Raw genomic sequence first — 14,312 nt, forward strand, 5'->3', positions numbered from 1 at the left:
AAATAATCATTAATGTCCGCGGAACGCTTGACGAAAGAGACAAATCTCCAAGGGGGAACGCTGTGTTGTGTTGGTCCTGTTTGATCCTTGCTTCAGTGACTGAATGATGGTCAGTCTCAGCGGGGCTCTCGTCCACTTTAATCATTGTCACTGAAGTGCAGAACAAACAGTGCAGTCATAACAGCAGTGTCGTGTTGATATTGACAGCACATTTTGATTTAGTTTTTAGTCAGTCTTTTCAATAAAATTGCATTTAGTTTTAGTCTAGTTTCAGTCGACTCAATACCATATGATTAGTCTTCTAAATCTACAGTTGATTTTGTCGACAAATGTATTTTTGGGAGTCCTGATGGCGTTGTAATGGCAGATTTTACACTTGGTTGCAATGCTGAAAATAGCAGATCTACAAGCTCACAACGTGTCGCACTGCGACAAACTGTGAGCTTGTAGATCTGCTATTTTCAGAGTGCAGCATCCGAGCGCAACCAAACATAAAATTACATGTCTTTTAGTTCTACTGGATCTTGTGACATTGCCACATAAATGTGGGAAAACATGTATTTCCTGTCCTTGTATGAGTATTGAAAGAAAATGAAACGTACTGGAGAATAACAAGGGAATATATCGGTTAAACTATGGTTGAATATTTAACCCTTAAATGTAGTGTACAGAGAATATATGGTGTTTTGTGTAGTTGAACCATGGTCATCCATTTTCTGTTGACAAAATTACAACGTTTGATCATACAGTAGGAGGAGCTGTGGGGAAAAGTATGTGAGCAATAGTTCCAGGAATAGTTCCAATTCCAGGAAGTTAACTGCCAGCTGGAAGCTATAAAGGAACAGGAAGTGAGGCGCCGAGCCTGGGTTCCATTTTGGGCAGTTAGAAGAGTGTTTGGTGTGGTCTTGTGAACTAAGGAACCAGCAGAGGACTCCTGACCTAAAGGTTGGGTGAGGAGGATATACTTTGCTTTTTTCCAGTTAGCAATGCATTGCCTTTTGGTTTTATAACTTTTTGGACTACTTTATCGAGCTATTACCATAGAGTATAAAGAAGGATAGAGACTGAACCGGCGCTAAGGTCCACCTGCAGTCCCTCCTCTTACCACTAGGGCCCAGTGCTTCAACGTTGAAGAGCCTCACTGGGGCCTTGGCTATTACTCTGATTACTTTTTGGGGATTATTTTGGGATCCTTTGACTCTGGGACACCTTTAGAGCGTCATTGCAGGGGGAAATCTGAAGTGAACATTTTCAGTTACATTTGGAAGAGGCTTTGATTGTTCAATTGTATTTTTTTATTTTTATCTACCTTAATTCAGATAAAGAATATTGACATTTAAAGGTATATTCAGTGATTTCACTTAATTCAAATATCACTTATTTTTTTGTTTTGTTGTGATAATCCTCCCTACTATAGAGTGTGCTGACCATATAAGGAGTTCCTCCCTGTCCCCAGTTAACCCCTGGGGGTCAAAAAACCTTAGGTTTAATTTTTGACTCTCTATCCTGATTGGACAAAAGGCTGGGTCCCACAGCCAAAAACGAAACCTAAGGTTTTTTGAGTGAAATCACTGAATATACCTTTAATTTCAAAAGAAGTAGTTTTGTGTATTATTTTTGCTCTACAATACAGTTTGTTTCCAGTGTAAAGACTTACTGTCGCATGTACAGGACCTTTATTTATTTATTTTATTTAATATAACTCGTTTGATTATTGTTATAATCTCTTCTCTGCACTGGCTTAACATTTTAGTCTAGTTTTTATCTGTTGACGAAATTGTGAATATATTTGTCTAGTTTGTATTAAGTTCTTATTTAGTTTTCGTCAGTGAAAAAAAGGTAGTCGATGAACATGTTTTGTCATAGTTTTAGTCGACAAAATAAACACTGACTGGAAGGGGGGGGGGGGGCTCAACCCTGCCCACTCACTGCACAGGGGGTCCCGTGACCTCGCTGTGGGCACGATGGCCTCCACTCAACCCGACACGCGGTCAATTTGCCTGCAATCCACGTAGCCGCCAAATGGGAGCAATCCGGCTCTCAGACAATGGCACCGTTTTGTAATGGCTAAATGGCGTCGTTTACCCACATTTTGCACTCTGTGACTGGTCTGTGTCAATTAATGGTCCAAGCCCAGACGAAAAGCAATTATACTCTTCGGGCATTTAGCTGATTCTCTTATCTAGAGTGCAATCAAGGTGGGATTACACTGTAGATTGTTCTTATAGGTTCACCCTGCAGCAAAACAAATCAAGCTGAACAAAGTTGTGTGCAATGTTTAAATTAATTGTGGACTTCTGATGAGATAAAGGTACAGTTTGTGAAGTCAGAAGGCCAATATGTGGATGAATTGTGGTAGTTTCTTTGCCTGAAAAAATTAAGAAGAAATTGAACCAAGTGACTCCAAAAAATGGCAACTGTAATAATGTAACTGTGTAATTCCCTGCTCTAATCAACTTTTGGTAAAAAGTTCCCCATTAAAAGTCAAGTATTATATTCGACAAGCTATAACTAAGTGTCTTGGCAGCACAGGTACCACAAATTCCGTGACCGATGGGCCGCAAAGCCATCTAAGAACAGGTTTTGGCTGTATGTCTGTCCCTTCAAAAGTCGACCAATCACAGCTCTCGTACTATTGTACGTACATTAAGCTACAAAATAGCACCACCTCTGGCCATAAGTAAAGGTTGATGTGTGACTCATTGCCAGTACCAGCCGAGAACGTGGGAGTCTATCCCTTTTTCTGCCCATAAAGTGGACGCTAAACTTGGGTAATGTAGCTGAGAAACAAGTGTCTCTTATATATAAATAAAATCACACCCGTGTGAAGTGAGGGGCGCTCTTATCATCTTACAACATCGAGGAGGGATCACCTATATGATTAGGTGATGTAATGATGATGTAAAACAAACGGTGTCAAAACAAACATTACATTATCTTTATTGTTAATGGGATTTAACGTTTGTGTTAGGGAGTCATATAGGGACAAAACAAACATTAATTTTTCTTCATTGTCAATGGCGTTTTTAAAACAAACATTGAACTAAAAACAAACTATCTATATAGATTGGACTATTGCATTATTAGTTTGGACATGTCAGATAACACTCTTCATATCAAGGGACAATGGGAAATGGAGTTGAACAGTGTGATAGAGGATGGGAAGATATATGTTCTGGCTGTCATAGAGGACTACAGAGCCAATTAGGGAAAGCTTAAATGATGTTCTTCAGGACCCCTTTGACAGCCAGTCCATTTAAGCCCAACTCAAACTGTGATATGATACTCATATATTTTGGGACTGCCCAAAAATACAGATCTATTGGGAAAAATGTAAAAACAGAATCTTTAAAAGAGATATTCCACTGAACTCAAGGTCATCTTTATTAGACATAATATGAACAAGTATTCACGAATGACCAGTGCTATATAATGCATATTCTGTTGACAGTTGCAAGAAAGGTTGTGACACTTAATCGGATGAAACCCAACCCCCCTACTATTAATCAGTGGATCAATCGGAGATGGGCGTCAGTGGCAGAATATCTAGAAGCAGAATGGGTGGAGCTGCTGCTCAGATAAGGTGCTGCCACACTATCTAAAGAGCCGCGCACATTCTCGGCTGTGCACAGCAGCTGCGCACAGTTTTCAGACAGCTGGTGGATGGAAAAGAAGCTCCACTTCCACGGACGACTTGCGCAACGGCCAGATTCCCGGAATCGCTCTCCTCCGCGCCAATCGTCCGCGGAGGTGGTGCTTAATTCCCATCCACCAGCTGTCTAAAAACCAGCTGCGCACACACCGCACAGCTTCTTCTGTCCGCGGCGCAAAACCGTTTTGCGCTTAGGTGTGGAAAGGGCTAAAACCTCCCATATCACAGTGAAAAGGTCAAGTTCACCCCCAAGGCACTCGCAAGGCAAATAATAATTATTACTTTTCAATTTATTTTCATGTATTTTCTTTTTCTTGTCCTCGTTATTTCTGAAGAATGTGTATATATAGGTATACAAATGTATGTATATGTGTGTGCATGTATGCTTCTTTAGAATGTAATGTCATTTGTTTTGCTTTTACACTTAAAGATGGAGTGCCACAATTTTTGTATTTTTCCAGCTTTTCATGTGTCTATGGGGTGACAGTACTTCATTAGACACCCTGGAGTCGTTTTTATGTCCAATGGTGTAATAACTTTGTATTTAGGGTTTCTTCCTGGAGGCTGAACCCTTGACGGTCAAACGGGCCAATGAAGTAAACACGGATAGTGTGACGTAAAAATATTGCACGCACACACGCACCTCCCCCTCTATACAATACGACAACCTCTGTGGGCGGAGCTGCCTGCCACATACACACGTGTGAACTGAACAGCGCAGCCAGTTTGCTTTTGTTGCTCTGTGTCTAACTGTGCGGCAGATTTTCAAACAGTCATTTCACACATTACCAGTTCACAGCAGAGCAGACTGTTTTTCGTTAGATTGGAAGCAAGTAAATGTTCACGTCGGGTCCTCAGGATTAATCAAGGAAAACACAACAAACCAGTCTTATAGTTATAGCCTACCTGCTCTGCTGTATAGTTGCTCATGCTCTTCTCAAGGAGTAGGTTGTTTCTTTTATAATCACAGTGGTCGGGCTTTGATACAGTTTAGTGTCACAGTGTGCATTCTTGTTGGCTGTTGTAGTCAATATGTATGTAGGTCCTAATACTTATACGAGGCTGTAAGTCAAGAATTAGAAGTATGTTGTGTCGCGCTGGGAGTCATGTTGCCATGTCTGGCTATTACAAGCGACTTGGGCTTGTTTTCATATAAGTAACTTTCAGGGGAGATGTGGTTGACTTGACCAATGGTTCATGTGAAGGACCCTCAGATTAATATGTTGTTAAAAGGATGGTTGTTGTTGAAACGTTTTCATAAATATTCACTGCAATTTCTGTGACTTATTTTTGTGGACCTGGCCGCTTGTTTCTTTAAATCTGGCGACTTTTGCTGAAACTCAATGCAGTCAGATAAAGGACAGTTTTAATGCCAGGGTGCTTAGCTGGAGGAAATCAATAGCCTACAATATATTGTAGGCTAAATGATCTATCAAACTAATTGTTTCTGCTGTTAAACTATGATCTAATTGGATGATGAGCTGAGCTGATTGCGACAATAGGGTCAATATAATTGGAGGAAATAAATAAATGATTATAAAAAATCAGAAAAAACAGATCTGATATGGTATGGATGCATGGATTATATGCCTATACATGGATGGTGGCAGTATAAGTGCATAATGGTGCCTGTACGATATCTCAGAAATATGGGAAGTGTTCACTTCTAACATTCACAAAAACATGAGTTTTTGTTACATTACAGACACCAATTTGCCATTTTGTAAACAAAAGGGCAGAGCCATGGGCTGTCCTTTTATAAGGAGGGGGAGGGACTAGGACAAGTGGGTGGTCTTAAAGGAGGAGGCGGAGGGACTGGATTAGGTGGGTGGTGCTATGGTTAAACTCACGCATACCTAATGAACTGGTGGGTGTGTCCACATAAAACCATCATTTTAACAAATACTGTACACTTTTTTGAAAAAATTATACCTCATATACACCTAAATACACCTGATGATCATGTTTAAGTGTCGAAAAAAATCACGGCACTCCATCTTTAAAAAAAGGAACTGAGAGAAAATGAACATGTGTTGTAATATGAAACAAATTGCCTGCAATAAACAAGTTAAAAATATATATACTGTAGCTGAAATTAGAGGCATACTCTATCAGTGAAAGGTTGAAATCTCTTTTTTGCAAGTAGAAATATATCCGGGTCTTGCAGGGTTAAACCAGCAGTACTCTTATGAAGCACTTGTCACTTTGCCACTGAGCTGAAAACGCATTTTGATTTGTGCCTACAAGGGCCCCATTTCAAATTAACATTTTAAATTAACAGTTTACCGCATACAGGCTGGAAAGCAAGCGATGTTGCCAGATTAAAACCAAGAAAGAAAAACAGAGGAAACAAAAACAAAAGGTTTGACATTAACCAATCCAGACAGACAGATATAGCAACATCTAAAGTTATTTTATTTATATAGCACTTCTCACAGGGAAAACTCACAAAGTGCTTTACATGCAGAAATTAAAAACAAAGACAGGCAAAATACAACAAAATAGTAGTCGAACAAAAAACAGGAACATACGATTGATCTAAGAAAAATAATAACAACACATGTAAAATAACAACACAAACCATTATATTACAATAGGGAAAGCTTGTGCAAATAGCAAGGAACTGTCCCCTGTCCCCTGAGCTACACAGAACTGCAGGTTTCCGTGATTAAAAACTCTGCATGCTGTTGTATGCCCGCGGTAACAATAACAAAACAGGTCAGTCAGGTAGAATACCAACAGAGCTTACAGTGGGTGGAAATGCAAAATGCAGGAAGGGCAGGCAGCAGTGGCGTGCACAGACTTTTAGAGGGGCAGGTGCTCAAGTGAAAAAAATGGCACCTTGTGCAGCACTTGGAACCGGGTTGCCTTATAATAGTGAGATTTATAGATTTTGGGGCATAAATAATATATTAGATATTATTTGTTTATCAAGAATTGATCAATGTCACCATGGTCCACATACTGTACACTGTTTTTCTTTTTTAAAGGGCACATTGCTGTCCAGAGGGCAAGGGCAGGTGGTGCTCTAGCAACCCCTAGTGTCTATATGTGCACGCCACTGGCAGGCAGGCTGACAATCCATTTAAATAAACACTGTAGATGTATCTACATTTATGAAGACGTTTTGGAATCCATCAGTGCGCTTCTCCAAAATATATTTATAATATATTATAATGACACGGAGACAGTGATTTTAGTCGAGACTCCGAGAGGACCTTTTATTATTTTCCTTTTATTTCTTCTTTTTTTTGTTAACTATTTTATTTTAATTATTTTTCATTGTGAAATGCAAGGAATTGTTCTGTTTATTGGCATATTCGAAATAAACATGACAAACAAACAAACAAACCTTGAACTTTCCCCTTTCCTTACATCATCTAATGTCCTTCCTCTTGACTGGCGGAGGCGCACAAAAATGAAGAAGAAAAACTTTGATTTGCTTCAATTTGTCAGGGCCAAGTTGGCAAGCCAATTTAAGCTGGTCAGGCACAGAGGCATTATATCAGCAGAGAGCCCCCCCCCAGGGAATAATAGCCGTGATTCATGCAGCAAACTCCATTTTGGCCTCACTCTCTTTGTCTCAGTCTCTCAGTGTGCTTTATTCTTCTAATACAATAGGTCCGAAGTCCCGAGCTCTACTGACAGTGTGGTTAAAGACAGCATAGATGGATGCAGACTCACAGCACACAGTCTTAACCACTTCTCCCCTGTCCTGTCCTGTCCTGTCCTGTTGTGTTGTGTTTCTAGCTTGAGTTGTGGAAAGCTTGCCCCTCCCGGCAAGCCTCCAGAGCCTGACGCCAGGTAAACCTCCTACTACAGTATAGTCAGTGGTGGAAAGTGAGGTGCTTGAGTATTATTTACAATTCCCAATACTTTTACTTCTACTTCTATAAGAACTAAACTTTAGTCACTTTGTAGGCTTTGATTATATTACAAAATGTGCCCATGTGCCAAACTGTTACCCACTTCAGCCTTATATACATTTCAGCCATTTGAAAATAGCCGATCAGCCGAAGCTCACAATGCGGCGCGATCACGACACGAGCTTGTAGATCGGCCATTTTCAAAAGAAATGTTATACATTTGAAAACTGTGTGGGACATTCGGCACAATGAGTACTTTCTATTTTTGCTACTTTAAGTACATTTTGATGCCAATACTTTTGTACTTTTACTTACTAATATAGATTTTTAGTAAAAAATGAGAGCACTTTTTCCACCACTGAGTATAGTCTGCTCTGCTAGTCTGGCTTAACCACTTAAACGCTGTATGGTTGAGCGGCGTCCATCAGGGCTCTGTACTAGTGGGCTTTCAGTTTTCTGTTATTGTGGGGAAAGCTTTCGCTGAAAATAGCCGAATAAGCCGATCGTCAAGTTTTTGAGTTACAAGTGTATTTTGACCGAAGTGTCCTTGAGCAAGACACTGAACCCCGAATTGCTCCTGATGTGCTGGTTGGTGCCTTGCATGGTTTCCGCCGCCATTGGTGTATGAATGTGTGTGTGTTTTTTTTTTTTTTTTTTTTTTTTTTTATTTGACAGGGACAAAGCTCATTAATCAACATGTCAGTTTTCACATCAATGTAAATGGGCCAGAGTTAGCCGAAGCTAAATTTCATCTGTAGTCCCTGGGCAGGCTCTTAAAAAATGAATGAATGATAAAAAGAAGGACAAAGTGTAGTGTGCCTGCACACAACACCATGCGTTGATGCCATGTGTGCATATGTGCAAGCACCCAACACTACGTCCATACAAAAACACAATACAATACAGATAAAAGAAAGACAAAGTGTAGTGTGCCTGCACACAACACCATGCTTTGATGCCATGTGTGCAAGCACCCAACACCACGTCCATACAAAAACACAATACAATACAGATAAAAGAAAGACAAAGTGTAGTGTGCCTGCACACAACACCATGCTTTGATGCCATGTGTGCATATGTGCAAGCACCCAACACTACGTCCATACAAAAACACAATACAGTACGGGAACAGATCGACATGGTACAGGGGACAGAACAATGGCAAGTGAAGTGAGAAATGACACCGGTGATAAACACTACTGATAGTTAGTTACTCGTGATTACAAATTTGAGTTGTTTTTAGCCACCTTTTCAGGTTGAATTTGAAGGTCAGATAGTTGGAGGTCTCTCTTAATTCTGTAGGGAGACTGTTCCAGTGATGGGAGGCTCTAACAGAGAAGACTGTTTTACCAAACACACTACGTCTGATTGGCACTTTACAGTCTCCTCTGGTAGTTGCCCTTGTTGTTCTGTCACCACTGTCCGTTCGATCTATGAACTGTTTCAGTGGTGGAGGTGCAAGTCCATTTAAGATCTTCTCATCTGTATGGGTGAATCTAATGCGCCTTGGATAAAGGCGCTATATAAATGCACCATTTACCATGTCATGCTACGCTATGTAAATATGTAAATATCCCCCCTAAGATACAGTGTGTCATAGTTTTCCATTATAGGACAGGTTGGATTTTTTTTTTATACTTGACATTTAACCACTCTGCGGGAAACATTTGTCACAATTAGCCGATCTACAAGCTCACAACACATTGTGGATCGACTAATTTTGACAACGAGATTTAGTGTTGATCGAAAACGAACTCGCAGCAAAGCGCAACCTAGGTTCGCTTCACTAGCGGACTAGCAGATCTAATTGGTTGAACTGAAGTGATACATGGATAAATTGCAAATACTATCAATGTATTCTGAGGCACCCCTCTGGACTTAATTGTGTCACCCTATATGGTGCCACCACGTCACCCACTTTGAGAACCACTGGTCTGCACCAATTCTCTTTGCCAAAACAAAAATAGCTACAAGCTACCAGTGTGAGTTTGAGCTATTTTCTGGGGAATGTTCTCCCCATAGTAGGTATGCAGTGTTTCTTTCATTTCACCACAGCAGGAGTCTGACAACCGGACACGTTTTGGCACCTTGCGTCTTTATTTCACTCTCTCTCTCTCTCTCTCTCTCTCTCTCTCTCTCTCTCTCTCTCTCTCTCTCTCTCTCTCTCTCTCTCTCCTACTCTCTCTACTCTCTCTCTCTCTCTCTCTCTCTCTAATGGCATTAACAGATAGGTTGTGTGTCATTAGGGGGAGGAAGATGGAATGGATGAGATGCAAAGGGGTGTCTGATTGGCTGACTGAAATGCAGGGACAGAATCTGCCTTGGAGATTAGCGACTGCTCTCTCATCTTGTGGCGTAATCAATCAGAAGGACACACGTATACATGCGCACACAAACAAACGGACACACTTACGCTGAAGTTCTCACTCTCTCTCTCTCGATCTCTCGCACACACACACACACACACACACACACACACACACACACACACACACACACTTTCTCTTGCCTCTTGCCTGTCTTTTGTGCCGTTTGCCATAAAGATGAATTGCTCTGCTTGTCTAATGTTAGCTCATTGCTGGAACGTAAGGACACTATATACCTGACATGGTTACTTACTTACTGTGTGAACTCTTTTATTAATATTATTATTATTTTATCGCACGACGCAAGCTTTGCAGAGGGGTCTATAAACTTTGTTCATTATTGATGGTGCTTCTTTTTGTGCAGTGTCTGCTGTATGTACAGTACTTGCTCCTGCCCTGTAACTGTATCTCAGTGTCGTGGATTTTAACCGAAGATTTAGTTTTAGCCACAGTCTTTTGAATAAAATGCTTTTTAGTTTTAGTCATATTTTATTTTATTTATTTATCACACAAACGCTGTGAGCGTTTCTATGTTCCAAACACTCCCGCCAGAAATAAACACTGCCATGCTGATATCACTGCGTGGATATTAGTTTGGTTCCCCTCTGTGTTTCGATTTTTTACCAAGGGGCAGTTACAAAAAGAAACGGACTCTATTGGTTAGACCTACAACCTATCAGAGCAGCGCAGCCCGCTATGTCACACACACATACTGGGCCCTGCATTTGGTTGGTTATAGCCTGGTATGTCCGTCCTTTATTTGCATACTGGGCCCTGATTGGTCCTAGTATACACTACTGCTGGTCCACGAAATCTGGCTACGCGAGGCTAGTGGTGTTGACTTTGGCGACTGCATTTCCCTCTCCTTATCTCATCTCATGTCTCTCTCTCTCTCCTCCAGGTCGGCCCCCAACAAGGCTCCGTCAGAGCAGGGCAGCAGCAGCGGTGATAAGAAGGAGCGACCCCTGAGCACCATGAGCGAGGCGTCAAACTACACGGGCGGGTCCGACTACAGCACCTTCCAGGGCAGCCCCGCCGCCACCACCGTCGCTGCCCCCACCTCCAACACCACCGCCACCACAACCACCTCGTCGTCACGGGTCAGACGCTGTGCTCAACTTCAGTTTCTATTAGGAGTGGGACGATAATGGGTACCCGACGATACCATATCTGTGGCAATATTAGGTCCTCGATAATGATTATTATTTTCGATATATTGCGATATTGCGAAATTCAATATATTGCAAGAGATTATATCAACGATGTAAATGAAAACAAAGTCTGGAATGTTGTATTCAGTAGTAAAACACTGACTGCAACTTTGCAACTTGTCCACAACTTGTCTGTCCACATACAATGGGTAGCCTACTATTACTAGTACTAACTAATAGTAATACATTGTGAGGATTGATACCAATAACAATAGACAGACAGACAGGCAGGAAACGGGATTGAGCCCAGACTTTGGCGCCCGTTTATTGAACCAAAAGTCATTCAGGGGGGCACACCTACAGTATAGGTGTTGTATAGCTCAGGACTTTCTGTCTGGCTCTAAAATAATAATGTCAGGCTCCAGATCAGTCAACTTAAAGGTTCAAATTAAGTAATTAATTCAAAGTCTTCAGGTGAGTAAAGGTAGCCTAATTAGGACCATCCGGAGCTTCACACATAGCAGTCTTTGTAAAATGGTAAATGGTGCATTTATATAGTGCCTTTAATCCAAGGCGCTTTACATAGATTGTGCATTACACACATTCATACACCGATGGCGGCGGAAACCATGCAAGGCACCAACCTGCACATCAGGAGCAATTAGGGGTTAAGTGTCTTGCTCAAGGACACTTCGACGGTAACTCTGGGGTAGCCCGGGTTCGAACTGGCAACCTTGCGGTTACCGTCCAGCCACTCTACCCTTGAACCACCGCCGCCCCTTTGTCTGACTTTACTGTAATTTCCCCACGGGGGGGGGGGGGGGGGGGGATTTAAAGGGAATTCCAAGCCATGTATTTGCAAGCCTCGTTTCCAGCCGAGCCCAACGGGGAACAGGGCATCAATATGCACATAGTCAGTTTGATGTATTTCGATTACATTATATTTGTGAGGGAGTGTGTGTGTTCGCTTACCGCTAGACCGCCCGCCAACCTGCCACGGAGAGAGAGCCGAGGGCGAGTGCGGAGAGACGAAGCCTCGTTATAGTGATTGGCTGGGAGCACAGGTGTTTCTCATCTGAAGCTCTCCAGCAGGTAATCGTTATAGTACCTGCCTCCTATTACGCGGCCCAGCCTGTTGCGCTCTACTCCGCCTCCCACGCTCTCTCTCTCTCTCTCCGGGGAGGTGGTGGCACGGCGCGCGGTCCCTCAGCGAGACGCCACAATCTATATATATATATATATATATATATATATATATATATATATATATATATATACTGTATATATTGCGGGAGGAAGTATTGTGATATTTTGTGATATCGATATATCACCCCTAATTACTATATTGTTGTAGTAGTTGAGTTCACCTAGCCCATGAGGCCTATTCTACAAATGTCTATTAAATCCTGACGTTTCTATGTCAGTGGTTCTCAGACTATGTCAAGAGAACCCTAGAATTATGAATGTATTTGCCGCCGACCTTAATGTAAGTCGCTCTGCTAAATGCCTAAATTGTATGCCACCGTTAACCCCCGGCGCATCAGTTCCGTTTCTGGGTCAGCGCGGAGGAGGGGGTTGTTGATGTGAGCAGTTAACATTAGCATTAGCCCGCACTCTTTACCTATCGCCAGAAACAGTTGGATGTCAGGAACGATGCGAGACAAAGTCACAATAGACATCCGAAAATCGGATGCGCGAAGGACCACCATGGGCAGCTCACGTAGTTTTAGAGTTAATATGGAGCTTTGAAAACCCTGCTATAATGGAGCGTCAATGGAGCCGAGTTGTAAAGGACCGTAGCTGGTCATGACTGAGGCATTGCATAGCAACGGGAACAACGCTACAAGGTAATCTGCCGGTCGGCCATTTCATATATGGAGTATACGTATATATACGGACCTGGCGAATCACGACCCCTGGCATACAGTATATACGGACCTGGGAGGGGAAAAAAAGAATGTGGGTATAATGAATTGCAGTGACTCGTGACTCTCGAGTGGACTCGACAGACGTTTAGAAATAGCCGCTCTGATCAGGCAAAGAGTGCATGTGACTTGGTCACCTGGTCGGGTAGGCCGTGCGCTCTATTGAGTTGTCTGCCTGACAACTCAAGTTGTCTGCATTGTCTGCGCAGCCAGCTATGTAGGCTGCGCATTACTTAGTTACTTTCCACCACTGCACATTATGACCAATGAATTCCATCTGTCAACCACTTTCAGCATTTAACCCATTTTGGGCGGGAACCCCTTTTGGTGTTAACATTATGCCATGCTTTAGCTATTGAAAAATAGCAGATCTACAAGCTCATAGAGCTTGTAGGTCTGCTATTTTTTTTAAATGACATAGAAACATAGCTTTTTCAGAAAACTGTCAGGATGTATAAAGACATTTTTTGAATCTGATCTCAGGTCAAAAAGGGTTAATGTCTCCCCATCCCATCCATTATATAATAGCATAATTACTGTTCATAATGGAGAGCTGCGTTATTCTCCGTTCAGGAAGGCCTACAGTACAGTACTGTAGCAGCGAGTGAATCTGACAGTTATATACAGGTCACTGCAGTGGCAGATTATACACTGTGTAGAGTTCTTGTCGACGCTGCCGTCGGGCAGAGAACTCTTATCTCCATATTTTAACTTTTTGCGTTTTTCTCGTAAATTAACGCCCTACCTGATCTCACTGGAGCGTCACACAACCAAAGCATCAAAAGCAGCAGATCCACGAGCTCGTTTCCAGCTGGTGGATTTGATACTTTTGCGGTTTTTTCAAATTTGAATCCTGAAAAAGTAACCGTTTTGGACATGCGAGGCTTCCACCCGACAGAGACGACTCATGAATTGTTAATAACGTGGGCAGGATAAATATGCATGCTTAGATCAAAATGAAAGTTATGTGCTTTATAAATAAGTGATGCCACACTTCTGCTTACACTGACCAAAAGAAAGTATTACACCGTACATTTTGTTATGTATTCATGAGCAATCATTATTTATGACGAGCTACTTGTAGCGAGCGTGTGGGTCTAACTTCAGTGTGCACAGAAAATACGAGAAACTGCAGGCACACACCCACACACTGCAGGCACACACCCACACACTGAGTGCATTTAGATCCAATTTTATTAATCTTAATAATTGTACTTTTTACTCAACTCTAACTTTATTTATAAAGCACATAATACAACAGAGAGAGACTACAATTACATAACTTTAGTTACTTTGTAGATTTAGATTATTATTCTAAAATGTAACACTATTTCATACTTTGACTATCCATA

General features: G+C 41.7%; 1 protein-coding gene across 11 annotated transcripts in view; it reads left to right on the plus strand.

The window, feature by feature from the left end:
* The window catches only part of plekha5 (pleckstrin homology domain containing, family A member 5), a 243,472-nt gene that overhangs the window by 173,229 nt on the left and 55,931 nt on the right, over positions 1 to 14,312 (plus strand). For 6 of the 11 annotated variants that reach the window (XM_083758115.1, XM_083758120.1, XM_083758119.1 and 3 more), the window contains exons 6-7: positions 7,403 to 7,456; positions 10,786 to 10,984. In XM_083758115.1, coding sequence (XP_083614241.1) covers positions 7,403 to 7,456; positions 10,786 to 10,984 — 253 coding nt within the window. Of the gene's footprint in view, positions 1 to 7,402; positions 7,457 to 9,849; positions 9,896 to 10,785; positions 10,985 to 14,312 lie in introns of those variants that run through there. The other 5 variants (XM_083758121.1, XM_083758122.1, XM_083758123.1 and 2 more) reach the window with 2 other exon arrangements.

The sequence above is a fragment of the Protomyctophum parallelum genome (assembly GCF_964188405.1).
Source record: "Protomyctophum parallelum genome assembly, chromosome: 22".
Lineage (NCBI taxonomy): Eukaryota > Metazoa > Chordata > Actinopteri > Myctophiformes > Myctophidae > Protomyctophum > Protomyctophum parallelum.